At 38.2% G+C, this 27481-nt stretch overlaps 2 protein-coding genes and 1 long non-coding RNA gene across 4 annotated transcripts in view; 2 read left to right on the forward strand and 1 right to left on the reverse strand.

Moving 5' to 3' along the window:
* Nucleotides 1–1490: 1490 nt before the first annotated feature.
* Nucleotides 1491–8352, forward strand: r3hdm4 (R3H domain containing 4). The gene is made up of 8 exons (XM_037769995.1): nt 1491–1696; nt 4527–4684; nt 4871–4992; nt 5613–5730; nt 5816–5901; nt 6328–6413; nt 7207–7262; nt 8111–8352. Exons 1-8 carry the CDS (start codon nt 1656–1658, stop codon nt 8212–8214), a joined length of 771 nt encoding a protein of 256 aa, XP_037625923.1. The 5' UTR covers nt 1491–1655; the 3' UTR covers nt 8215–8352.
* Nucleotides 8238–17832, reverse strand: LOC119488396. Its single transcript, XR_005206950.1, has 4 exons — nt 17223–17832; nt 13604–13678; nt 13474–13518; nt 8238–8366 (listed from the first exon to the last, which is right to left on the reverse strand). It is a non-coding gene; the product is annotated as an uncharacterized LOC119488396 (long non-coding RNA).
* Nucleotides 16159–27481, forward strand: part of arid3a (AT rich interactive domain 3A (BRIGHT-like)) — a 57230-nt gene continuing 45907 nt past the window's right edge. Inside the window, exon 1 of one of the 2 annotated variants that reach the window (XM_037769988.1) lies at nt 16159–17027. The gene's annotated coding sequence lies outside the window, so the exon portion shown is untranslated. The remainder of the gene's footprint in view (nt 17028–27481) is intronic. The other variant, XM_037769990.1, reaches the window with a different exon arrangement.

The raw sequence follows: 27481 nt of genomic DNA on the forward strand, positions 1-27481 counted from the left end.
AAGATGCTGGATTATAAAGATGATGGAGGTGGCAGAGGCTTCACTTTGCAAGTTATGACAGGAATTTTCTTTTTATGAGGTTTGCCAAAGATTGTTTATTAACAAGATGAATCACTCGTTTTAAAAAAAGAAACTCCCGTCATGTACATCATTTGTATCTGTATGTTGGATCTACATACCAGTATGTGTGAGCTGCCACATTTAAAGAATTAGTTCACATTAGCCTTCATGTGGTGATTATCAGTAGGACCAATAAGTGTTTTTGTAGGTTATCAACAAGTCCACAAATACATTTAACTGTTAATAGCAAAAATAAAGCAAAGTCTTCTGCAGTTTGTTTGTGATTTAGTTCAAAGCTGCACTAATCAGTTTACATTTTGGTGAGGAAAAACTGTCATGGTCATTTTCAAAGGGGTCCCTTGACCTTAGACCTCAAGATATGTGAATGTAAATGGGTTCTATGGGTACCCACGAGTCTCCTCTTTACAGACATGCCCACTTTATGATAATCACATGCAGTTTGAGGCAAGTCATAGTCAAGTCAGCACACTGACTGCTGTTGTTTTCTGTTGGGCTGCAGTTTGCCATGTTATGATTTGAGCATATTTTTATGCTAAATGCAGTACCTGTGAGGGTTTCTGGACAATATTTGTCATTGCTTTGTGTTGTTAATTGATTTCCAATAATAAATATATACATACATTTGCATAATGCAGCATATCTGCCCACTCCCATGCTGATAAGAGTATTAAATACTTGACAAATCTCCCTTTAAGGTACATTTTGAACAGATACAAAAATGTATGATTAATTTGCGATTAATCGCGATTAACTATGGATAATCATGTGATTGATTGAGAGCCCTAATATATATAAATATATATGTATGTATATGTTTATATATGTATATGTATATATATGTATATATTTATGTATATGTATATGTATATGTGTATATATATATATATATATATATATATACATATATGTATATATGTATATATGTATGTATATATGTATGTATATGTATATATATGTATGTGTATATATATGTATGTGTATATATATATATGTATATATATATGTATACATATATATGTATATATGTGTGTGTGTATATATATATATATATATATATATATATATATATATTAAATAAGTGTTGTTTACCACTTATGACCAAATATATAAACTTGTTAACAGTTCTTTGTGTGTGATATGGTCCAAAATGTAAAAAAAAATGGTATAGTTACAATGATTACACATTAAATCCAATGTTTAGATACATATCTAAGGTGGAAAACTTGATAGAAATATATATTTATAAATGCTCTTAAATGTGGTAAAGAGAAGTAAACTAAGTGATATGTTGAAGTGATTACATGTTTCAAAAAGCAACTACACATAGAGACAGAGTGAGAGCTCTCACTATGTCCTCCCCTCTTTGTTAGTGGCGTGATGACAACATCTAGCAGCCAGTCTGTTATAGTGTTCACTGTCAGGCTGCAGCCAGAGGAGCCAGAGGAGCCAGCTGCTCACCACTCAACCTGCCACACTAACTACCTGCTTTAACATTCATTTACCCTCCAGACTGGGTTTACTTCTGTTCTACACGACACCGTAAACACCCACAGTGTGACTTCCCTCCGTTTGAGATGGTCGTTTTGACAAATAACAATGAAGAGCAGGATTATATGTGAGTGAGCATCACCAGTCTGTTAGCATTAGCTACTTAGCATTAGCTACTTAGCATTAGCTTGAATTAGCTCCAGTTAAATAGCCAGCTAGCTTTAATCACTGCTGCAGTTGTGAGCTGTTTTTAGATTAGAAATAGAGCCAGCTCTCTTGCTTATCATGCTTATCTGGTTGATGTTGATTTTAAGGTTTTAACAGGAGTTTAATGATCTGTCTCTGTTGGCCTTTTAACAGCTGGCAGCTAGCTAGCTATCTGACCTGGATGTGTTGTTGTTTGTGGTTGATTCTGTAAATCCACATTTAAATCACGCCTGGGTGTTTCTACCAACACATCAGCTGATCAGCTGGCACTTCATTCATCACATCAGATAATGAGAGAGGGGGCATGTATTTAAAAACATGTTGTAATAAAAGCTGTTTTAATGCCACTGTCTGGGAGCTAAGCTTCTAGTCTGCTAAGGTTTAAAGTGAGATTGTATGATATCTAACCTAACTAGCCCAGAAAGAGGTCACATCATATTATGTTGCAGTAGAGTTGCTACAAGCTAAAAATGGCAACTGACAGGCAGAAACCCAGCAGAGGAGGAGACACCCACTGACCTACATCTGAGGCTCCTGCAGGATGCTCTTCCTTCTTCTGGTTCATTTAACAAGACTGCAGTGATAAAACAGAAGCACCACACTACAGTACAGTGAAGGACGACCGTATATATCATTACAACATCATCTTATTTGACATGTTATCCAAGGAAAGAAGAAGGATACACCAAACAGCTAAAGTGGCTGTGAAAGGTGGATAGTCCTCCTTTACTGTACTTTACTTTACTGTACTGTGGTGCTTCTGTTTTATGGTTTTATGGATCCTGCAGGATGCTCTTCCTCCTCTGGTCCATTTAACAATACTGCAGTGATAAAACAGAAACAGTAAAGTACAGTAAAGGAGGACTATCCACCTTTCACAGCCACTTTAGCTGTTTGGTGTATTCTTTCCTTGGATAATATGTCAGATAAGATTATGTTGTAATGATATACTGTATGGCAGAGGGGTCTCCAACCTGTTTTCCTCTGAGAGCTACTTTGACAAAATGAAAGTGGCAGAGAGCTACTCATATTTTATATTATTAGTAACATTAATTCACATTGCTCTGCTCCACCCAAACCAGCTGAATAAGCTTCTTTTGTGTGAACATTTAGAAAATGTTGATATCCAAAACTCACATTTTGACATCATCAACATCTTAAATTCAGCAGCATGTGCATGTTTATTTCTGTATGCATTCCTTTACATTTTCATTGTATCAAGCTCACACTATTCAATTCACATCGGATTAATGTCATAGAAAACAAAACAATTTTGTTACTTCTTTTCAGGGTCTAAAATTAAAATTAAGTTATTTCCTCACATGCCACTGTGGCAGGTCACTGAACATTTCTTCTAACCACACACTTTTTTGGTCTGCCACTTCTGAAGTCTATGTAGAACGCTTTACAATTATAAACATTAGGACTGTGTATTGGCAACAATCTGGCGATACGATATGTATCATGATACAGGGGTTACCATTATAATACGATATATTGCGGTGGTACTGTAAGTAAGGCGATATATTGAGATTTTTTCAAATCTAATTTTAGTTATAATGTCATAGTATGAAGAACATACCGCCATATGCATAAAATCTGAGGAAAAAATAAGTTTACTTTTTTATGCAATCAGATTAGTAGGATCTGCATTTGCATTTATCCCAGAGGACGCATATCTTTGCAAATACAATAAAGCATTGACTGAGTTAATCTTTGCATGTAAACTATTACCTACCTATCTGCCATGGTGGCAGGTGACCTGAAATTTGTACCCGCCACAGCCAACATTTACCCTGTATTTGGCAGGTGGCGGGTGCCAATTTCATTCCTCGTCCTTATTTTCCGTCTGACCACGTATCACTGTATCACATCACATTCCCTTCATATTCCCTTCATCATCTGTAGGTCACATGCATGTATTACATGCATTCAGCCATTTTAACAGTTAGTGAGACGTCTCGCATTGCATTGAGTCAACAAGAGAGGTGTATGCACTTAGGTTCACTCTTATGGAGTCATTTAAATGTTCATCTGTCAGTCTTGTTCTGAGCTTAGATTTCATGACATTCAAGACAGCCAGCTGGGCCGTATCGCTGGAGTCAACCGACTCATCACACTGGATGGAAAACCATTTGCACCTGTCCATGTCCTGTTCTAGCTGCTCCGCATCTTTAAGATATGACTTTATTGTGAAATTCCCATGCCACGTCTGTGTCACCAGTTCCGTCCAAGCGCACCTCCTTCCTACAGAGCTCAGTATTCAAATTGTCAAATCATATTTTAGTTGTTTTTTGTGAGTTGATATAAATGTCACTGACTGTGTTAAATGGGAATATGATATCGTGTCATCGATCAACCCCTGAATTGAATTACATCAAAATCAGTCCGTGGCAGACTTTGTGATATCAGCAAATATCGCATCATTGTCCATAAGTATCAATATATCGTATTGTGATGAAACTTGCATTTACACCCCTGTCTACCTACAGTATACATGTAACTCACAGCTGAATGATTACAGTTTCTGTGTATATGCCTGAACTCTCACTTCTTGTAGAGACATTTTAGGAGATATAAAATAATCTAAAGTATATTCAGCATTTTTAGAAAGTGGATACACCAAAAAAGTTCCAAGTTAACTACATACCTACAACATAAAATAACTCAAATTGATAAGGTCTGAAGCGCTGTTCTTCCCCTTTAGCAATTGTGTGACTTAATTGACAACCCGTCCTCTGTTTTCCCAGCCTGATAGAGGAGCGTAAATGCACCTCCCTGCCCAACTCTCCAGCCAAGCGAGTGTCTCCCACCAAAAAGAAGCAGTTCTACATCAACCAAGCCATCCGCAACTCCGACCTCACTCCCCGAGCCAAAGGCAAGAAGAGCCTCCGCCGACTGGAGAACAGTAAGCTCTCATTATGAGATGATATTATATAAGATGTTGTCGTCCACTGCAGGATGGACAATGCCGGACAAACCTGTGCGTTGCCTTCAGCAATGGAAAAGAGCATGTTCAAATTCATGAATCTGTCAATGAAGCTTTGCGTATATCACCACTGTCCATCTCTCTCTCGTCTTCTCTGAAAATCAGCGCGCTTTCTTGCTAATCTTCTTGAGAGGGACGAGTGCTCCAAAGATGATCTGGAAGTTTGCAGTAACCCGGCGATCCCATCCATCTTCACTGAAGCCTGCACCAACGGAAATTACATAGAGGTGAGTCGTCTTCAGCCGAGCTTAAATGTTGCTGCTCATTAACGCTGCAGGAGTGGCGTGAGGTCTGTTTTGGTTTCAGGGCTACATCTAACAATTATTTTCACTCGATTAGTTGTTTGGTCTATAAATATGTCAGAAAAAAGTGTAAAATGTTGATCAGTGTTTCCCAAAGCCCAAGACGACGTCCTCAAATGTCTTGTTTTATCCACAACTCAAAGATATTTACTTTATTGTCATAGAGGAGTAAAGAAACCAGAAAATATTCACTTTTAAGAAGCTGGAATCAGAGAATTTTGACTTTTTTTTTCTTAAAAAATGACAAAAAACGTATTAATCGATTATTAAAACAGTTGCAGATTAATGTAATAGTTGACAACTAATTGTTTAATCATTGCAGCTCTACTTGGTTTTGGCTTTTCTGTTTTTCTTCCCAGCATTAAAGACTGTCTAAGTTTAAATAAAGGTGAGTTTTGGTGTATGTTTTAAGTTTTCAATTCCTTACAAAAGCCAGAGACTAAGAGCTTGTCTTACATCATTGATCAAAGCTTGATCAAATCTAAAAGCACTCAGTAAAACAAGTATTAGTTTATAATCGACTCTTCTTCCTCTTGTTCTTTTAGCCATGGAATGACTTCATGAATTGCTCCGGCGAGGAGCAGGAGAGGCTGCTGTCTCTGCTGGAGCAGGAGGAGGCCAAGAAGAAAAACACCAGCCGGCCTCTCAAAGACGAGAGGAATGGTGAGCGTCTCAGTCCGTGCTTGTTTGTAAGATGGTTGTTTTAAGTGACGGCTGTTTAGTCTGACCGTCACTCATCTCTTCACAGTAAATCCTGCCTTCACTGCTCAGGACTGCTTCCAGAGAATCGATCGCAGGCTGCGAGCGACTCTTAAACGGAAACAAATCCCCATGGTGAGTATCATCTTTTCATCGTACATGGTAGGAGTCTACATACAGTAGCTTTGAGCTTAAGTCAAAGTTTGATCGCCTCAACTTCTAATCATGTCCAAATGGTGATATGATGGAAGACATTTTTACTTTTCTCTCTTACGTCTCTGCTGTGGATCAAACTCAGAGGCTTCACCAGCTTTTTGTCTCATAGTCACCATCGCAAAAGTCTTTTTTTTTCCTTCTCCTAGTTGACCTGTACGTCATTGGCTATTTTTGGCTCTGTAGAAAACAGTGACGTGCTGTTCCAGATTCTTGCAAACAGGTTTTACCACAACCGTGACTCAGCATAGAAGCCCGCAGAAGTTCAGTATTTGGCTCAAGCGCAAACCGTGCTTGAGGACACATGATTGCTTGCTGCCACCCACTATTTTATTTCTCTCTTCACAGGGAACTCTGGAAGTACTTGAGGAAAACCTTCTGAGCGTCTTCATCGCTCAACCTCACTCCGTTTACACAACCAACCTCGCCAGCAGGTAGAAATCCTTCTTCTATATTCAGCGTGTCTGCTGGTATTTAAGTTTCAAAAAGCATTGAATTCAATTTCCTCAAAAGTCTTAAAACTAATATACAGAAGTCTTAAATATTTTCTATAGAGAGAACAAATGCCAAAACATTGGCTTAGCAGTGCTACTTCACAAATGTAGGAGAAGAGAGGAGAGGTTAGACTTGTACTTAGCTTTCTGATCAATAAGTCAGCATCATCGATCTGTAGCTAACACCGGAAAAAAATTGCAGCGGCCTGCTGCGGAAAAGTTGAAACAGAATCAACTTTTGGAGAAATGCAACCAGACGTCACGCTGTGGTGGCCAATCACGTAACTGGTGATCCAGAGCTGTACAACCCAGCCATGAGGGAACAAAAGACGTTAATTGGCATTAATTGTTTAATGGACCATTAAAGTGACTCTCCAACACCGCCCACAACTCTGACGTGAATCACCGCAACACTTGACCTGGTGGCTGAAATACAGGCTGAAAGCTCCGGCTGATGGATCCTGATCATGTTTCCCCTCCTAGAATATATATTAGATTAGATTACATGAAACCTGTATGAACTACACACGACGTGGAATCATTGCAGCAGCAGGATATACAACATGACAAAACAAAAACAGGATGTGAAAAAAAAAGGCAAATAATTGTCATTAAACAGACACGTCGACTGATTTTATTGATCTATGCTGTGAAACTGGTTGATTGTTTCTATTAGTGGTTAGAGGAGACTGAGGAGTGGAAAGTCATTTCTCTGTTTGTGTTTGTGAATCAGCTTTGAGAGACTGCTGCTTCACGCCGTCTGCCAGTTTATGGACCTCGTCTCTGCAAGTGAGTGGAAACACATATTAGACATATATATATATGAAACTAGTCAGCACTTTTACATGTTAAAAATGGCTGAGAATGTTGTTTGAACATTGGACAACCGTTTGTCAAAGTGTGTTTTTTCCATCTGTGCGTCGCAGATTGTGCTCTTAAAGGAACAGTGTGTAACATTTCAGGGGGTCTATTAGAAAGAAATGGAATATAATATTCATAACTATGTTTTCATTAGTGTATAATCACCTGAAGCTAACAATCACGTTTCCTTCAGCTTAGAATGAGTCCTTCATATCTTCATAGGGAGCAGGTCCTCTTCACAGAGTCCGCCATGTTGCTCCGCCATGTTTCTACAGTAGCCCAGAACGGACAAACCAAACACTGGCTCTAGAGAGAACCTTTCATGTTTTTACGTTACCTGAAGGCCACCGTAGTTCTTCAACTCGCTTGTGAAGCTGCGGTAACGTGAGCCGCAGAGTGCAAATCCGTGGTACCGCCAGCCGCCGTCTGATTGCTCCTAAAGTAGTGTTATTATGGTAAAGATGGCAAACGGCGTTACAACGGTTTTGCACTCGACGGCTCGTGTTACAGCAGTCTTGGAAAACGAGGAGTGAGCAGATGCATGTAAAAGGGGAAACTTTGGGAAAAGATATTGGTAGAAACATCGACCATAAGCTTATAGACATAACCATAGCACACAAACAGTTGTATTAAAACTTTTGAGCAAGACATTTATATAGAAATTGTAGCTACTTCTCTGTTTACATAATCCTCTTTACACAGCCTGGCCACAGCCTAATAATGTTTTCCAGTCACATGAGAGTGATCAAAGTGTGTTTGTTTGGTTGGACCTTCAGGCAGCGACTGCAACGGGTCGCGTCAGACTGAAGTGGTGAACAAACAGGAAGAGTTTCTGCCTCCTAGTCTTCTGCTGTCTGCCTACTTGGAGCAGATGAGCTGAGATCAGGACCACGTTTCCTCCGCACAGCTGGGCTGCAGGCAGGAGCTCTGAGAGATGTAGATGAGTCTGTATGTGTTATCTGGGTAATGATGTCCGCCACGCTCAGAAAGCGGAACTAAAAAAAGCCTTCTTCTCTGGTAGGTGTCTGGTTTCTGTAGGAAATTTTCCATTAGTTTTATCCATAAACAGGTTTATACATACTAAATGTTACATTTTAAAGCATGTAAGCATGCTAACTGTAGGCATGTTAGTGGTTAGCATTCAGCTCAAAGCACCGCTAAGCCCGAGTACATGAGGTTGACAAAGAATAGAATAACCCTTTTGATTTAGGTAACATGATCTGTTGCACCATCCTCAGGCCAAATTTTACATTTTCTCCCCCACTGACAAAGATCTAATAGTAGAGTTGTTAAAGTAGTTTTTCATCCATCAAAACGTTTAATATTGTAGAAGTTAAATACAGCACCATGGAGCTGCGTGGCTCTAATGAACTACAGTTTCCACACTGCATTGGGAATGAAATGAATTCCCTTTCTCTAGTTTTAAATATCCTCATTAACATACTAATATTATGGGGATTATTTATTCTTAAATTTAAGAATAGTAATCTCACGACCTGATTTGTGATGTATAATTCACAGTGATGAATTAATGATACAAGCAAATTACATTTCATACTATTAAAACAAACACATTGAAACTAAATCATTTATGAGCTATAAATTAAAGCAACAGGTTAATGAACAGTTTATCCATGTTGTCCCTTTTCATGGTGCAAATGATTAGAGCTGCAAAGATTAATCGATTAGCTGTCAACTATTAAATTAATCGCCAACTATTTTGAGAATCGATTTGAGTAATTTTTTTAGTAATTCTCTGAATCCAGCTTCTTCATTGTGAATATTTTCTGGTTTCTTTACTCCTCTATTACAGTAAACTGAATATCTTTGAGTTGCGGACATAACAAGACATTTGAGGTCATCTTATGCTTTGGGAAACACTGATCGACATCTTTCACCATTTTCTGACATTTTATAGACCAAACTACTAATCAATTAATCCAGAAAATAATCAATAGATTAGCCAGAAAATGAAAATAATCGCTAGTTGCAGCCCTACTTATGATAGAATTTCACAAATCATTAAGTTTAGACTACATGAAAATAGACTTTTCAATGGCAAAAATAGGAAGCAAATGTTGTCAATGGAATCTCCTCACACCTGCGTCCCACAGGTAACACAGTCGGGTGATGATGTCACTAACTGATGTCATTACATATCACCAAAGGTTAATTTTATTCCTAAATACAATTTAGGAACATTGCTTCATTATGATCCAAGCTAATGGCAATATTCCCACCCCCCTACTGATTGGTGAGAACTAGATTCACAAGATTGTACGAATTCACAGCAGTAAATAATGACAATATTAACCCCAAAAAGTAATGGAAAATTAACTTGAAACCCGTTTGTATAAAGTCTCGGATGTGCAGCTCTGTGTTGCTAATGATAAAGGTGCTAAGACGGAGGAATGCATCAGGAAATACATCGCTGCCTGTAGGATTTATGTAAGTGGTGAGGTGTGAAGCATGAATATTAATAATCTCTCTACATCGTATGCACAGACACATCTCATCATCGTAGGTAAAAAAAAAAATCTTTCGTCAAGGGTGTGAAATAACAGCTTCTGGTATGCTTGTGAAATAATTATCTCTGTATTATGTGTGAGAAGAAAACTCCCTCTTAAGGTACAATTTCTTGGGGTTTTTCTTTCTGTGTATGTTTCTCTGCTGGTTTTGTCCGGTCTCATCACCTCGTCTACATCATCTGAAGGAATGCGCTTACATTTAACCAAACTGTCTGTATGTCTATGTTTTTCCACTTAGAAGCTAAAGTACATGATAGTATGGCAGCACTGTGTGGACACAGATTGCTGCTTTCACTGTACGCCGCTGTAGTCGAGGTGTTGATGTTACTCCAGTCGTGGTCAATAATCAAAGACAAGATAAGGAACTATAATAAAGTTAAAAACTGCTATTATTCCTCTACTTTTAGATTAATTCATGGATTTCTTGCTACACGTACAGTTCTCACTCGGTTTACACACACAGTCAACATTTAAAGCCTCTTTTTTTAACATGTAATATGGTTTGAACTTGAAGGTATACTGTATGTGCAGTAGATGTGTTAGAAAAATAACCACATTTAAGGTGTTTTGATGGTAAAAACCTGTTGGCTCTACTTTCATCTCAATATTAACATTTAAAACCCCGGAACAGCACTTCTGCCTTACGAATACAAGTTTCTATGTTTTTTTTGTCTGTACATATATTTCTACATTTGTACTTGACTGGATTTTGGAAACAAAAAAAAATATCTTATCCCCGATCTTCTTTTTATGCTGCTTGTCAGCAGTGTAACAAAACTTGACCTGTTGGTGCATTTTGTCAACAACCAAAGTTTGTGTGTTTGTTTGCGTGGAAATCCAATTTCTCAGGCTCTCAAGTTGTCACTCTGAATGTCACGTAGTTAATCTCACATGGTGTCATTTTCTCTGTACTGTATACTCTCTTTGAGAGATGAACTAGTTTTGATCATGTTCACCGCACCGCCGCGGTGCGCTGCCAACTTTTTAAATACATTTAGACGTAGTTGTGCTGTAGAAAATGAACTCAGATGATTGACCTGTGCCAAGCCTAAAATAGTCTGAAAGCTTTATACACTAGACTAAGACATCTTTGTGTATTTAATGATATGTGTATGTGCTTCAGTACCTATTTATAATTATCACTGCATCTATTAAAGGATTTAAGATTCTTCTCATTTCATTGTGTACTTTTTACTTCAAAATGCTAAAAGCCGTGAAGTGTTGGCTACAAAATGTACTAAATGTTTCAAAAGTAAAAGTGTTTTACTATTATATAGTTTAAATTATTACTGGATTAATATGATTGTATTGATATGTAGTAAATGTCCTTAGTACCTTTCCATCACTCGCTGTCATCCTCATGTTAAATTACTGAGGTTGCCTTGTGACCACATTTCCTTTTGCTCGTATTATTCATTTTGCACGGTGCAAGAGTCGCACATGCATGTTAGGCACTTGAGCACATCACCATACAGTATATTTGTTGATGTGCAGACTGACGGTTTGCATGCAAGTTTAGAAACATGCAACTATGAAAGTTTTGTCATAATCCATCTGGACCTCCAACAGGATGCTTTAATGAAGACCCTAAAATATTATTTTAAAGAGGCAGTTGGGTCATTTTCCTGCAGAACATCTGTTTTATGAATATTTACCCCTTTTTAACATGTACCCTTTAAAAAAAAAAGTCTGCAATGAGGCTAAACTAACATATTAGATTCTAAAACATGTAACTTCACAAGTTTTGTTAGAAGATATGTAATCAAGTTAAAACCACTACAAAATATTAAATAGAAGTACCAGGAATTTAATATTATATGATAAAAGGATTATAAGTGGGTCCTTTATTTTTAGATAAATTATTGAGTGAATATTAACTTATGATCCTTTCAAACTATTTAAAATAAGTTTCTAAAAAGTTATTTTGTAGACCTGCAGTGGTATGAATCCTTCCACTAGATGGCGTACTAGTACAAAGAAATACAGGACATTATCAGCGGTGGAGGAAGTATTCAGATCCTTTATTTAAGTAAAAGAACAAATACCACACTGTAGAGATACTCTGTTACTAGTAAAAGTCCTGCATTGAAAATGTTACATGAGTAAAAGGAAAATTATCAGGAAATATACATAAAGTATTAAAAGTAAATGCAGAAAAATGTCCTCTGTGACTGCTGTACTATTATATGTTACATCATTAGATTATTATTATTACTGGTGCATTAACTTAAAAGCAGGATTTTACTGTAGTTTGAGGTGGAGCTCATTTTAAACTATTTTGTATAAAGGACTGCGACAGAAACTAATGATTATTTTCTCCATTAATCGATGGTTTGGTTTGAAAAAAATTGTGAAAATAGTGAGAAATGCCGTGACATGTTTTCAAAGCCCGAAGTGACACTTTCAAAATGTTTGTTTTGTTCAAACCTCAAAATTATTAAAAATAAAATGATTAAAAGGACAAGCAGCAAATTGTCACGTTTGAGAAGCCGAAACCATGAAAAATTACTTAAACGATTATCAATATAGTCACCAATTAATACATTTTCTGTCCATCGATTAATCAACTAATCGTTTCAGCTGCACTTGTTGTACATTTTACATTATCTTAATTTGTAAAATAACTAAAGCTGTGCTCTACATATAGGCGGTGGATGAGATAATGTAAATGAATGAGGACTTCACCTTTAATGCAACTGTATGGATGAATGACAATTAGCAGCATTTGTCAGCTATTAATGAAGTGTGGAAATCTGTACTTTGATACAGCAAGAAGACAGCTAACAGCTCAATAGTGGCCAAAGTATCAGTGGGCTTAGAACTGCACAATGTCACATCTAAAATCATGTTATCATATGAAAACACCAACTGTGTTGACAAAGAGGAACGGACTGAAACTAACCAACAGGAATATAACAACCAGATGCTGCTTATTCATATTCAACACACCTCTGCAGCATCACTAAAGTCTTTCTTGTGATGTGTTCATTTTGTGTACACCCTTTCACAAACATTCTAATTATACTTATTTACTAATCATTATATATTTTAAGCAAATAAATTAATCAGTTCATCGTGAAAGCATGTATCAGATAAGTAAAGCATTTAGAAAAGGCTGAATACTTTAAATATACAGCTCCAACTATTTTCATATTTGCGTGCCAAACACAAAGTCATACGAACACTAAGTATTTACATGGAAACAGGAAACCTCAAAAAGCAATGATGTGTGAGTTTTCTGTTTATGTATAATAAGACCAAAGTCATACTACTTGTTGTACTTGTAGAAATAAACGTCAGGTAGCACAAATGCTGTTAATATTACATGAAATGATTAAAGCTTTATATTTTGGACGCTTGATTATTTCTAAACGCACATTTATGTTTTGAACTTTGTTGTGTTCTCATAAATGTTTTTATCACCTGTTTTTTCTTATTTTTTGATGCTCAACACAGCTGGTATAAAACTATACACATTTCCTGTGTTTTCCACACCCCGGCTAAAACGCATCAGCCAATGTTTGATTATTTTTATATCAAGTGTGAAATCATACCTGTCATCACCACAGAGAGAAAATGGGACCTGTTTGATATTAATTTAAATTTCTCACCGTGTCAGGGCAATGAACACACTTCTCTGCTGGATCCCGTTTCATCTGATGAGGCAGAAGGAGGATCATTTTTCTGTTTTAAATATCTCAAGCTCTTTATTTCAGTAAGCAGCTGCAACCAGCTACTTACCAGTCAGCACTCCAACTGACAAATCAGATTTGGAAATAGATGACATGTCCAGTGACTTCAGGAAGCTGTCAACAACTGTGGGATGAGGACAGAAAAGACAATTTCCAGCACTGAGTTTATTTATTAGTTTTCTTTTCAAAATGTGCCGTTTTTACCACACGGTTTGGTCTATGTGTATGGACCAGTCCTTTGTTTACATTGTGCTTTATCATTTTTCCTCTATAAAATGCATAATTAGTTCTTGTGTTTCACATACAGTATATGTGACTCCAAAACACAGCTTTACCTTGATTAAGATGGAAAAGGGTTCATTAAGTGTATAATGTTGGATTACAGATGTATTTCCTGCTCTAGCTGTATCTGAGGGTCCTTCAACAATTTTGAATTTTCAAAATACAATATATGAAGATGTGTTGAATACATTTTTTAAATAATAATGCAGGTTTAAATTGGTTTCACTTTGATAAAACATCAGTACCAGAGAGTGACAGAGAAAGATTTTTTTATATTTTGTTGTGTTATTTAAGGTTGTCTTCAACTTTGCGTGAAATAGGAGCAGCAGCAGTTTCCATCAGTGTGGTAATATCATCTATCTCATGTTTATTATTAATAATCTATTTATTTTAGTCTAAATCATTCATGTTAGCAGAGCTCCACATGTGTTCTGAAAGTAAAAAGTTGGTTTAAGTCAACTTAATAACCACCTTTATATTTTCAAAATGAATGAAGCTTTGTGAAATTAACTATGAATTATCTATATAAAATAAAATTAAGCATAACTCTATAAATCAGTAATATCACAGGCTGGTTTAATGAAATAAGTCGTGCTTCACTTTAAAGTTTATTTTACGCAGTTTTCACACCAAACTACCTAAGTATTAATTCTCCCATCCAGCCTCCCTGCTGAATAGGGGCTCTCCACCAAGGGGCCGTCACCAAAAATCAACACTGAGAGAAAATGTAAACACAACACACTAAAGGCCTACTATAATTTACATTGTGCACATTAATTAAAAAAAAAAAAAACTATTGCAGACTGCCTCTAAAATAATTTCATTTGAAGGATTTTTAGAGGCTTGAAGGGGTCAAGGTATCAAGTATTTCTTCAGGGGAGACACACCAGGCCCCCTAGTTGATTACTCACATTAAGACATTTATTTTTTGTCTTACAGGTTTTTTTTAAATGTTATGTTTAAATATGCAAATGAGGCATTATTTAATGGTAACTTTTGGTGAATTTAGGAGAAATCTACAAATGCAAGTAGAAAAAGTAGTAAAATAAACACCTAAATGTGTATTGTGGATTCTTCTGAAAGAAGACATGTTATGGAAGCAAAATAGCCCAAAATCTAAAAAGTGATCAGTGCATGAAAAAAACAATATTTTTGCCTGCATGTCTCACCTTAAGAAAAAAAATTATAGAAAAGTCAGATAATAAATAAACATAACTTGTAGGGCTGAAACTAATTACTAATTTCATTATTGAATAATCTGTAGATCAATTTCTTGAATAATGCTTTGGTTTATGTCAGAAAATATGTGAAAAATGCCCGTCCATTTTTGTCTGACTAAATCCCCACAATTGAGAAACTGGAAATACAGAATACTTAGTATTTTTGCTTGAAAAAAAAACTTAATAAATGATTAATCTTGCAGATTGTTTTGGGGTATTATATCAACTAATAATATCAGTTCTAGTAAATTATGCAACATTTATTTTTTCTTTCTTGTCCCATTAATCATTTTGTGACTACCCAGATGTATACTGTGACTCACTTGTTGAGAACCACATTTTATTAGGGCTGTCAAACGATTCAAATATTTAAACGCGATTAATAGCATGATTGTCCATTGTTAATTGCGATTAATTGCAAATTAATCACACTTTTTTTTATCTGTTCAAAATGTACCTTAAAGGGAAATTGTCAAGTATTTAATACTATTATCAGCATGGTAGTGGGCAAATATACTTGCTTTATGTAAATATATGTATATATTTATTATTGGAAATCAATTAACAACACAAAACAATAACAAATATTGTCCAGAAACCTTCACAGGTACTGCATTTAGCATAAAGTATATGCTCAAATCATAACATGGCAAACTCAAGCCCAACAGACAACAACAGTTGTCAGTGTGTCAGTGTGTCAGTTTGCTGACTTGACTATGACTTACCCCAAACTGCATGTGATTATCATAAAGTGGGCATGTCTGTAAAGGGGAGACTCGTGGGTACCCATAGAACCCATTTTCATTCACATATCTGGAGGTCAGAGGTCAAGGGACCCCTTTGAAAATGGCCATGACAGATTTTCCTCGCCAAAATTTAGTGTAAGTTTGGAGCGTTATTTAACCTCCTTCTTGTACCTAGTATGACATGGTTGGTATCAATTGATTCCTTAGGTTTTCTAGTTTCCTATGATGCCAGTATCGCCACTCTAGCTTTAAAACTGAGCCCATTACAACCTAAAAATCTCAAGTTGCGTTAATACATTGAAGAAATAAAAAACAAAGAAATTAGTAATTAGTAGTTATTATTTCGTTATCTTTTACAGCCCAACTGCAAACATAATGCAGTATGTGTAATTTTAGATATACAGTAGATGTATACGTATTGTGATATGGTACATTTTCTGGCAAATAAATTGAGGTCAGAGGTCAAGGGACCCCCTTTGAAAATGGCCATGACAGTTTTTCCTCGCCAAAATTTAGTTTGGAGCTTGTTTATTATCGCGGTAACTTTGACAGCCCTATATTTTATACATTTTTACTAACAATCTATACATGCAAATGTCTGTTTTAAGTTAAGGGTTCATCTGAAGAACACCTGTAGGGAGTTAATAAAATGTAAAGTCAGTTTGAGCTTGTGTGCATCATCTTTGGACAGCCCCTCTCACAGTATAGGCTGCATCTCCACCTCTCTCTGCTCCACTATACGATGCATTTACAGACCTCCCCTGCCCGGGTGGTGTGGGGTGTGGGGTGTGGGGTGTGGGGTGTATGGTATGGGGGGCTGGCCCCTGCTGATTCAGAGGTTAGGAATTTGCATCTGATTACTGTTTGTCAACCAATGATGTGACTGTGCAGGCTGGAGAGTCTCTCCACGCCTCTCTCTGCTCTGCTCTGTCTGACTGACTGACTGAACGGTGTGCGGGGCTTCTCTCTCACACCGACACTCAAACTCTCTCAAACACACAGTTACACGCAAAAGAACAGATGCGTGGATATCACGCACTCACATGAAACCACTTTATTTCTAGCTTGGTAAACACACGAGCCACCTCTCCTCTTCCTCTTTCTGGTGTTTCTCTGTGTGTTAATCGGAGGAGGGGGAGACAGACTGGATTCAGAGACACGGGAGGAAAACAGGAATGTTTCTTCCGGTTCCAAAGAGTATAAAACCCGAACGGAAGCCGATGTGGTGAGTTTATATCTCTATTTATTGTGCCTTATGTTATATACCGTCTTTATAAATCATTTATGTGTGGCTTCCTTTTTATCTGCTGCTTTACTCGTCACTTACAGGACGCAGCTTCTTTTTTTGCTTTTTTTAATCGATGTTATCAATCCGTCTGATCGATATGTGTATTGCTGAGGAGGTAGCGGATGGACTCACCTGCCATATGTCACCCAACGGACGTCATTTAACATGCGCTGACTTACTGGCACTATTTCATGTGATCAAATCTAACGGAAAGTGGTTTTATTGGTTTTATTACGAGCTTTTTTTCGGGCGGTTACGCCGAGTTTTCAAAAATAGAACGTCAGCAGTGGTCGTTCGAATTTAACGTTACTGTCAGTTACAAAAGTGTCAACGGTTCTAACAGCTAGCGTTCGAATTTCCGAACGTTCGAAATTCCGACCGTTAGCCGTTGATTTCACGTTCTTCTCCTCACTAACATTCTGTCACTATGCTAAACCATAACTCTGCTCACTGCTTCAGTTAATATAAGCTGATTAGTGACAGTATTATCCGCTGCTTTAGCTATAGAGGCAAATTACGGAGAAACCAACTGCTCATGTGTTTGCTATTAAAAGATATATATGTGGGGCAAAATTGCTAATTAAAATTCAATTATTTAAATGGTGCCAACATATTTTTTAGTTTTACAACGAACATCCTATTGGCCTTTATATATATACAGTATATGTCAAATATAAAAGCCAGTGCAGCATCTACAAGGCCTTAAAGTTTGGTCTGTTAAAATGTCATGTTGGGGGGTCAAAGCAGAGACAGTTGGGGGATTGAGGTCTAAATGTGGCTTTATGGAGGGATTTCCAGCTGCTTTCTAGGCATTTTTGCTACTAGCATTAATAATAACGTCCATACGTCCAGAAGAGTCCATATGAACGCCCCCCTCATGTTGTATTCACAACCACCTTTCCAAAGTGGAAAGTTTCTGAAAGCTCTGAGTTCACGATTTGTGACGCGTTTGTTGACGTTGTCAGAAATGGCGGAGGCCTTGGAAGTTAATTTTTCTAATAAAAATAAAAATGTATATATGGTAATTTTAGTCGTATATTTTTTTTCTTCATCATTTTATAATATGTCTGAGGAAAATGTTGATATTCCCAACGGTCCCATGTTTTTCCTCTGTCATTATGTCTTTGAATTTCCTGCATTATGTTACCCACTTGCTAGCTTGCTAAATTGTTAGCCTCTGTGGCTTCTAGACGCCGACAGTAATGTTGATATTGCCGTTGCTTAGTAGCGGTGTTCTCACGACTTAACCACTTGAACGTCAAGCATATTGTGTACACGACTTCCTATGTTGTAAACACGAGCTCACTAGTTTCATTTTAAGGCACAAATAGCCATATGTATTATTCTCAAATAGGCCATTCTGCATAATAAGTACTTTTGGTAAATTTTGCTTGTAATACTCTCTTTCTGTTTTGTATTGTATTGCTAGTTTTATTGAGTAATATATCTGAGTACTTCTTCCACCACTGCAGAGTGGTAATGATGTTGTAATGTTGTGGTAATATTGGTTTTGGCAGGGCTGCATTGTCCAAATAAGAGGACTATACAAATGTCTGTCCTGTTCAAGAGCTGAACACGGATAATCAGCCTCCACGTATTTAAAGATGTAAAACTAACTATCAGAGATTAACACAGGCGTCGACCTATCTCATTAGAATATCCAATTGATAGAATTTCACAAAAGTCTTCAGGCTGTCTCCCTCAAGTGAAATCCCTTAAATTGTTATGTCTGTTAGAAGTGCATAACAAAGGTGGAGTAGATGGATAAAATACTCTGACAGCATCTGTTAGTGGCTGAGATCAAGACAAGTCCAACATGTCAAGGCAATGATATGGACACAATGAGCTGCCTTCAGTGCTACAGCAGGGTGTTGGGAAAATCCACTGTATCCTACATGACGTCAGTGGATATGAAGAGGGGGCAGCGAGCTTGTCATCTCAAGTGGATTCAAAAAGAGCTCAGTAGTTTGGCGTGCTACTGTGTGTTTCAGGAGAGGTTGGTTGAACGTGCCAAGCTGAAGAACCTCAGAGCCACAACCAAAGCTGACTTTTTTGTGGTTGGTGTTATAGTTTCTCACCAAGTAGTAGGGGGGTAGGGGAGCGCAGGCACAGGAAGCTGGTTTGGCTTTAAAGCCTCGTATAGCGCTTTGTCTGAATGACCTTAAACATATATGTTCTGAAAACAGTCTGGTTTCAGTGGAGAGTTTCATTGTTCTGCTCTGATCTAAATACAGTTCCAGAGGCTTTTCCACCTTGTCAAGAATGAGGAATACTAACATATTTAAGTGTAAAAACAAACTCAAGATATTGGCCCATTCTACTGTGAAACTGAGATGACGGGAACACTGTTATGAAATGTCCTTGGCGATGAAAGTCAAAGTACTCTGACCTATTTCCTGTTTACTGTGACGTCACAAATTAGTATTTTGAAACCTTAAAACCTGCAACAGAAATCTGATCGACAGGAGCAGGAGGAAGAGGAAGCCTACTTTAGGATTTTTATGGAGAAAAGAGGATTTTCAGTGCTTCAGGGATGACAATTTTTTTAGGCCAACCAGGAAGTTAGCTTCACCCTGGGTTCCCTTGACAAAAACAGATAGGATTTTTCCATTAGGTTATGGATTATTGCAGAAAATAAGTTCTGTGGCAAACAAACGTTTATGATACTTACACGTTTTGTTCAGCAAGATAATCTTCACAAATGAACACCACTTTTATGATTCCGAGTCAACGTGATGACGTTTAGTAGTCTCATTTAGCCACTTGTTGGCAACCGCCTTTTTTAAGACAAATAAAGGCTCCAAAATTCACGAGTGGGATATTTATTGATGTATTTTATGTCGTAGAACTAAATGTTAACCACAGACCTTATTTCAGGCATCTAACTAAATACCCATTCAAAAGCCTTACTGGCTTCTTTGGCAGGGAAACCAGTCATCATTTGCTGGCGTGTTTCAATTTAAAATTTGACTGGAAAAATGTATTTCAGCAGGCGAGTCGCTCTCCTACATCAAATGTCCTTCATGTGACTTCTCAAAGTTGTGATTGACAAACAAAAAGAAAGTGTGAGGTTTTAAATTGTGGCACCTGCGTCTTCCCTATGTGATTATTAAGCACTGAAATTCTTAAGAGAGATTTTCCAGGCCCTTATTGCACCCTGCACCCCACCATCATCCAATCACATTATAGAGGCTTGCCCACAAATTGCTAATCTGTTGGGTCCAATCTGGCATATGGTATCCTGTGTTTCCAATGGAGAGAAACACTGTTGCAGTGAGAAGCGGGTAGAGGGGGGTGTTTACGTTGTGATTGGCCCATTGTGGATTAGAAACGTATGGCCGGCGATCAAGTTCAGGTTTTAAAAGGCCTCCCCTTTCTTTTGCATAATGCTGGCTGTCCCTAATAAGTTGCACTCGTTGTTATGAAACCAGGTTTACATAGAGACGCTTGTTGTTGCTCTTGATTTGAAGAACTGACAGATGTGTTGTATTTTTGCAGAAACTCTGTAATTTCCCATCAAAGAGAGGTGTTGAAAGAGTGGCAGACCTTGACCCGGCGATATATCAATATAATATTAATATTGTGGTTTCACATATTGTAGGATTTTGGTTATTAAACTATGATGCTATAGCTTGATTATTGTGTCTTTCTAGGCTGAAAAGCTGCATTAGATATACAATGCAGTAGGGCTGGTGGTGGTGGTAGGGCGATATAAAAATGTCTATCTTATATATTATTCTATATTGTTTCTATCACGATATAGGCTAGGCTACTTGATTCTTTTTTTCTCTATAATTTCACTTAAATCTGTTATGATCATTTTGCACTAAAGTTCTTAATTAAATGAGAAAATACTCCTTACTCAGTACTTTTCATTTGTCAAATATTTAATTCACACATGAGTATATAAAAATAGGCTATTTATTTATTGAATAACCAGAAAACATGCTATATTGTGATATATATCGTTACCTTACAATGCAGGTTTCTTAAGTTATTAGTCTGTTACAGCCTGTGGGAATGAACGCCTTCCCACCACTTTGTCATCTTGCAAACATTTTCGATTGTCAATATTAGCTTAATAGATTTAGACTGCTGTAACTACATCAATATCAAAAGTATCGCCTCAAGGAAAATGTCTTTTTCATGAAGGAAAGGCTTCGGTTACAGTTGACACACTTCTAGAAAGAAACTCATTAATATTCTACTTTTTAGTCCACTACATGTATTTGACAGCTGTAGTTACTAGTTTCAGATTAATAATAGTAATACAAAATGTAAGTAACAGTTGCAGCTAGGACTGTGTATAAGAATCTGGCGATATGATACGCATCATGATACAGGGGTAACGATTCAATATATTGCAATACTGTAAGCAAGGCGATTTATTGTATATATGTAATTTTAGGAAAACTGTCATAGTATAAAGAACACACCAGAAATGAACCATTTTAGGATAGGCAAAAATAACACATTATACTACACCCTACTGCATGTGATTATCATAAAGTGGGCATGTCTGTAAAGGGGAGACTTGTGGGTACCCATAGAACCCATTTTCATTCACATATCTTGAGGTCAGAGGTCAAGTTACCTCTTTGAAAATCGCCATGCCAGTTTTTCCTCACCAAAATTGAGCCTAACTTTGGAGCGTTATTTAACCTCCTTCTTGACACCAATGGATTCTTTAGGTTTTGTAGTTTCATATGATACCAACTGAGCCCACTACAACCTCCTGGCCGTCAGATATTTAAGAGGTTAGTTAAAAATCGATCGACTATTTTGGAGAATCTATACAGTATCGCACAACATGATATCGCGATGTGTATCGATATTTTCTTACATCCCTTGTTGCAGCCCTAATTTGACTGTCATTTGTTGCTGTCCAGAATGTTTTCATATCAGAGGAGCACCTTTAATGAAAACCCAATAGCAGCATGATATACTGTAGGTCTTATAGGCCATAGCTGACACATTGTGTTGCTGCTTGGCCATCAAACCATGTCTGTCCTCTCATAGCTTTGCTTTGTGGCGGTATTTGTACTTTCTGTCTTGTTGTTTTGATGTCTTGGTCCCCGGGAGTGTTCCTCCTACCATCCCATCTAGATCCCGTGTTCCGTTTGTCGGTGATGTTTGCAGGTCCACACGCCTCAGTGTGTTTAAGTTTGTCCAATGTACACATCAAGATGCAAAGCGGGTCACCTTATTATTCAAACGTTACAAGCAGAAATCCACACAGCTTCCTGTTAGCGCCTGATCTCAGCCCGAGGGTATTTAAGCAGCTAGTGTGATATACAAATAGCATGCTCAGTTAACCTCCGAGCATCATGGCTCAGTGAGCGGCAGTCGCTGGCAGTTGGCCACTAAACTGGTTAGTGGCTGTGAATTAATGACGAGACAAACGGGTCTGACGCCTGTTGGTTGTCTTATTATCAAGCTATAATCCTATACAGGGCTCCAGTGGCTGTTTTTTAGGTGTTATGTTATAAGGTCGTGGGCGTTGCCTTAAGGCCTATTGTGTCACTTGAATGTTTCAGTAATAATAACCCACCTGCAGGGATCAGCCTACATTGCATCAATGTGAGTGCTGTCCGCACGCCACACGTTTCCAAGCCATTAAAGAAGTGGGAAGCATCGTGGCTTGGCTGACTTTCAGCTGTTCCTGTGCCAAAAGCTACATTTCCGAAGGGCCTGTACAGCACGCGGGGCTTTAACTCTGTTATCCTGCCAAAAAATGCAGGAAAAAAACCTCGCAAGTTACTTCACTGCCTGGGCCGGAGCCATGGGGGAATCCCAGCAGGGCTGACGGTGACGCAGGCAGAGAGCAGACTAAAGACGGGTCTGAGCTTTCGGGATGCCCTGCAGTTCCTGAACCGAGCTGCTAGTACAGTTGTTGGCTTTGTGTTTTCAGTCCGCGGCTGACCGCAATCTATCCTGGTACTTGTCTGCCTGGATACCAGCACACAGCTGCAACACGCTGACACGTCCATCAAACCCAGAAGCATTTCATATTTGCGTCCGCTAGCGCTGGCAGCCTGCCCAAGCAATCAAAAGCTAATTTAATCAGATCCATGCCCAATGATACGCATCCCTCATGAGTTTTTTATTAGGCACATGGAGCTCTAATCCACATTCAGCACCGAAGTGACAGTTTGTGTTCTGGATGTCTCCATGTAAAACGCACACAGAGCTCTTTATCTAAGATTTCCACTCATCCATCGCCCCTCCGCAGACAAAAGACTTGATTGTTAAAGATCACAATGCAGTGACGTGACTGCACAGTCACCATATAACCAACACGTTAATCCAGTTTGGGACGCTCATGCCATTCAATGAAAATGCAACCCCCCCCCTTCCCCCCTCCCACCCAACCCGACCTCCCCCGCACTAGAGGAACTATCATCGTACCGTCAGTCTAGAGTTACAATAGCAGTGCATTGAACTCTGCGAGCAGCGACATGCAGCCTGTCTCCTCAATCCCAGTTTTTATGGCAAAGTCAGTCTAATCACATGAGGAATTTGACTCGGTGAGTTTGCTTTTTGCAGCTCACAGTAAGTCAGAAAACAGCGCAGATTTAAAGACAATTTTAAAAATGGGTCATTTAGATCAGTTGTAGAGACATTAAAGCACTTTTTAGTAGCTATATTCCAGGAAATTAGTTTCCCCTATACAACCATCACATGGTTTTCTGGTGATTACACGAATAGGAAGCTAGAAGATTGAGTAATAAAAGAACAAATTGAAATGTACAGTGACAGCTGTACAAAAATGAAGCAATCCAGTAAACTCTATTGCTGTCAAGCTTTGTTTTTTGTTTTTTTAAATCTGTCAAGATTGTGTCAGAAAAGTGTTGATTGAAGTGAACATTTCAACCAAGTGCAGAGTCTGACACAAGACCGACTGATGTAGAGAGCCATTGTTTTCCTTTAGTAGCAACTCCTTAAGAATGGCCTGTGTTTCTCCACCAGAGCTGTCATCACATGAGATTGATGTTTGCTCTCATAATACTACAGTCTCCACGTGAAGCTGTAACATGGTGAGGTCAATATCCACCAGTGAGGCGGCGGACATAAATGCCAGCAGACGTTTCAGCTGAATCAGCAGAGACATTTTTTTTTTTTTTTTTCATTTTAACCATTCGTCTGATGACTTTTCCTGCGGGTAGAGGAAGTCCTTCCATAGAGCACAGTTCAAGTGTTTTGTGCATTTTCCCTGTGGGCTGTCCTGTGTTTAAAGGCAGGGTTGGTTAACATTTTAGAAACATTTTTTGTTATAGTAAGGCTGGAACACACTAAAAGATTTTTCAAATCTTAACAGATTTTCAAATGTGGGAGACCCCACACATTACGACATGTTCTGATACATTTAACACCGTTGTTCCTACAGTGTGTGGTGTGCAATGATTTGGCCAAAACAGCACAACACACACTAACGGATTCATTCATGAACAACAAGAGTCCCAAATAAAAAATAAAATGGAAATCTCACAAAATCACTCGCAAACGTGACCTTAGTGTAAACAAACATCGCGGACGACCTGGCAGGAAGAATAAGCGTTTTGTTTAGGTTTTATAGCTCATGCATTAGCCGCGCCCACCATGACGGCAGTGGTTGTCTTTCCGCTTCAGTCAGCTTGTTTCACAGTTGGCTATCGTTCTTTCCCACGTGACCGCGTCATCGGCTGTCCTCGGGGTTCCCCACCCACAACAGGATATCCAATCATAAACATTGAACATGTTTAATATTTATGATTCATGTAAAAAACACTCCTAACATACCTCACCACTAAAGGAATATCTGGAAACATAATCTTTCGAACAATCAAACAATTGGAGCTTTGCTGACGATTGTCAGGAGGGGGGGAATAAGGCCCAGAATCGGCTTGATTTTCATGTAGTGTGTACCCGGCATTAGTTAAAATTATCATTACATCCAGACAGTAGACAATAAATCAAATGCTCTGACAAAAAAAAATTGAAACCCAACCCCTTCAATGATTTAAATCAGCCCGAATGCAATGTTTGGACGGGCTACCTACCTGTATACCTGTCTACCTGCGTGCACTCTGCCCGTGCCCTCATTGCGCGTCACCGGAGTCTTCCACCTGTGAGTACAAACAATAGCCATGTTCGTTGTTTATGTACATTATGATCATTTGGGGGGAGCGGCTTTGGAGAAGGCCTGATGGCACATCTGTCAGAGTTGCCAACTTGGTGACTTTCTCTCTAGATTTAGGGACTTTTGGAGCTCGTGCTGCTACTTTCATTGGAGACGAGTTGGCACCACTGGGCTGGGTTTTTCAGCTGAATCATTTAAAAAAAATCTAGTGTACTCTTGCTAGTTTCTCAAGATTGCCCACCCTGCCTTTAAGTAGCACATGTCTATATATATATGTGATATTTCCAACCCACATAGGAATGTTTCAGTTTACTTGTAGTGTTCGATTCCTTTTCACTCAAGATTTGGTGTGTTGTTTTTTAACATTTACTTCTATTTCTTTCTCTTAGTCACACATAGCTGATATCTTGTGTGTCTTTAGTTTTTAATACCACACGTGTTTTTTCCAGTGTTGCTCTATTTTTAGAGTGGAAAAGCCCCTAAGACACTGATCATTAATGTTGCTTGCTAGTAATCTAGTTAGTAGAAAAGTTGAGCTTTCTCTAATATTGCACTCTGAGTAAAGTGTCGTAAAGAAGAGCATCAGACAAATAAATACATGAAACGTGAATTTCCCTGCGAGATATACTACGTATCATACGTACCAGCACAGGGAGAAGGCTTTTTCTGCCATTTCCATCACTCATTTCCAAGTGGACAACTCTTGAATCCAGACTATATAACTATATAATATTTATTTATCACACACACTGTAACATCAGTTGCTACAAATTACGTTGAGCCTATTGCTTGCCCAGCTGAGTCCTGTTGCTTGGTAGATTGCCACAGATTTCACTGCTGGGAAAAGTGGATCACTGGATTATTTTTGCTATATGCCCACTTAATTTATGGCATAGCTGGGGCTAATCAGATTTGGCTCGCTGTGTTGCCTCGGTTCGCTGGAAGAGGTCAGTGGAAAGTGCGTGACGAGCCTGCGCGACACTTCCTCAATGATCTTGTTGTTGGTGCAGTGAGGCTCAATGGAGCCTGTGTTATTGCCTTGCGAGGTAATACTGCGAGGAATGTGAGAGAGGGACACATAATCAAGACCAGCACCACTGACCGACTTCTTGTTTTTATGCTTTTTTCCCCCTTTTTTATGTAGGAAGGATCATGAATGGCTACTGTTTGGCTCCGTGCTCTCTAGCTTCTGTCATATTCAATGCTAACCAGTGTTTACATGGAGAGGTAGTGCTACAAACAAAGCTATCAGAACATCAAACTTTATATAAAAGTAATCTAACATTAAAAAATTAGCAAAAAAAGGATTTTGATATAAAATTGTTGCATGGAAATTATATAAAATATAGCACTCAATGTATTCAGTGAATCTTAATAAATATAGATTGTAATACTACTATGTTCCTATTGTATGTTGCCGCTAGAATTATTTTAATATTTATTTGATTCCCCAGACTGTGAAGGCTTTTTATTAAATTCTATTCACCACCATTTTCATTTATGAAGCATTTAGTTTTTAGATAGAGGACTTTCCTTGTTAATCGCCAGGCCTCTCAGTGCAACTCGATCTTACAGGAAGTCCCACACATGACACGATGTTACAAGGAAAATCTGCGTGTCATGAGGACGCATTTTAGGCTTTTCGTGTGTCATTTGTACAAAACAAAACTACGGTTATGTCTGTAGTTGGTTTAGGCAACAGAACCACTTTGTTAGGTTTAGGAAAAACGTCACGGTTGGGCTTAAAATAAGTACGTAAACTCAGTAAAATACGTTTGGAGACCAAGTAAAAATAATACTGAAAGCACTTCACAAACGTCACTAACGTAACTTACAAAACCCCGGTCTCCTGGTTGAAGCCCTGTGTTTGTTGGACCCGCCTGCCATAAGCAGTCTTTCTCTGTTTTTATTCTACGTCACCAGCTCTAAGCGTGGCATATTCACACGGATGCGTCTACATTGTGCAGTGCTGACTACATGGCGTACAAATGACACGTCATAAGCGAGAATGGCGTTCTTATTGCACGCTAAATGCCTTGCACATTATTTTGTCATTCATATACCTTTTCGAGCGACGGTTGCGCCCTGAAAAGGGGAGATATCAATAAAGATGCTCAGACACGATGCTTCTTCTCTGGCAGTTTCATTGAATATGTATTATTTCAGAAGTATTTACATACAGGGTACATACGTTTTTTTAACCCTGTTAACCTTTTTTGTTTACGTTTTAACCTTTTTTACAAAGACATTTTATAGGTCTTTTTACATTTAA

This window comes from Sebastes umbrosus, chromosome 5, assembly GCF_015220745.1.
Source record: "Sebastes umbrosus isolate fSebUmb1 chromosome 5, fSebUmb1.pri, whole genome shotgun sequence".
NCBI lineage: Eukaryota > Metazoa > Chordata > Actinopteri > Perciformes > Sebastidae > Sebastes > Sebastes umbrosus.

Excerpts from the sequence above, each read along its gene's own strand:
- r3hdm4 (XM_037769995.1), top strand. The coding sequence starts at position 1,656 with ATGGTCGTTTTGACAAATAACAATGAAGAGCAGGATTATAT. Across the intron at positions 1,697-4,526 it reads AATGAAGAGCAGGATTATAT|CCTGATAGAGGAGCGTAAAT; the intron begins GTGAGTGAGCAT and ends CTGTTTTCCCAG. Across the intron at positions 4,993-5,612 it reads CCAACGGAAATTACATAGAG|CCATGGAATGACTTCATGAA; the intron begins GTGAGTCGTCTT and ends TTGTTCTTTTAG.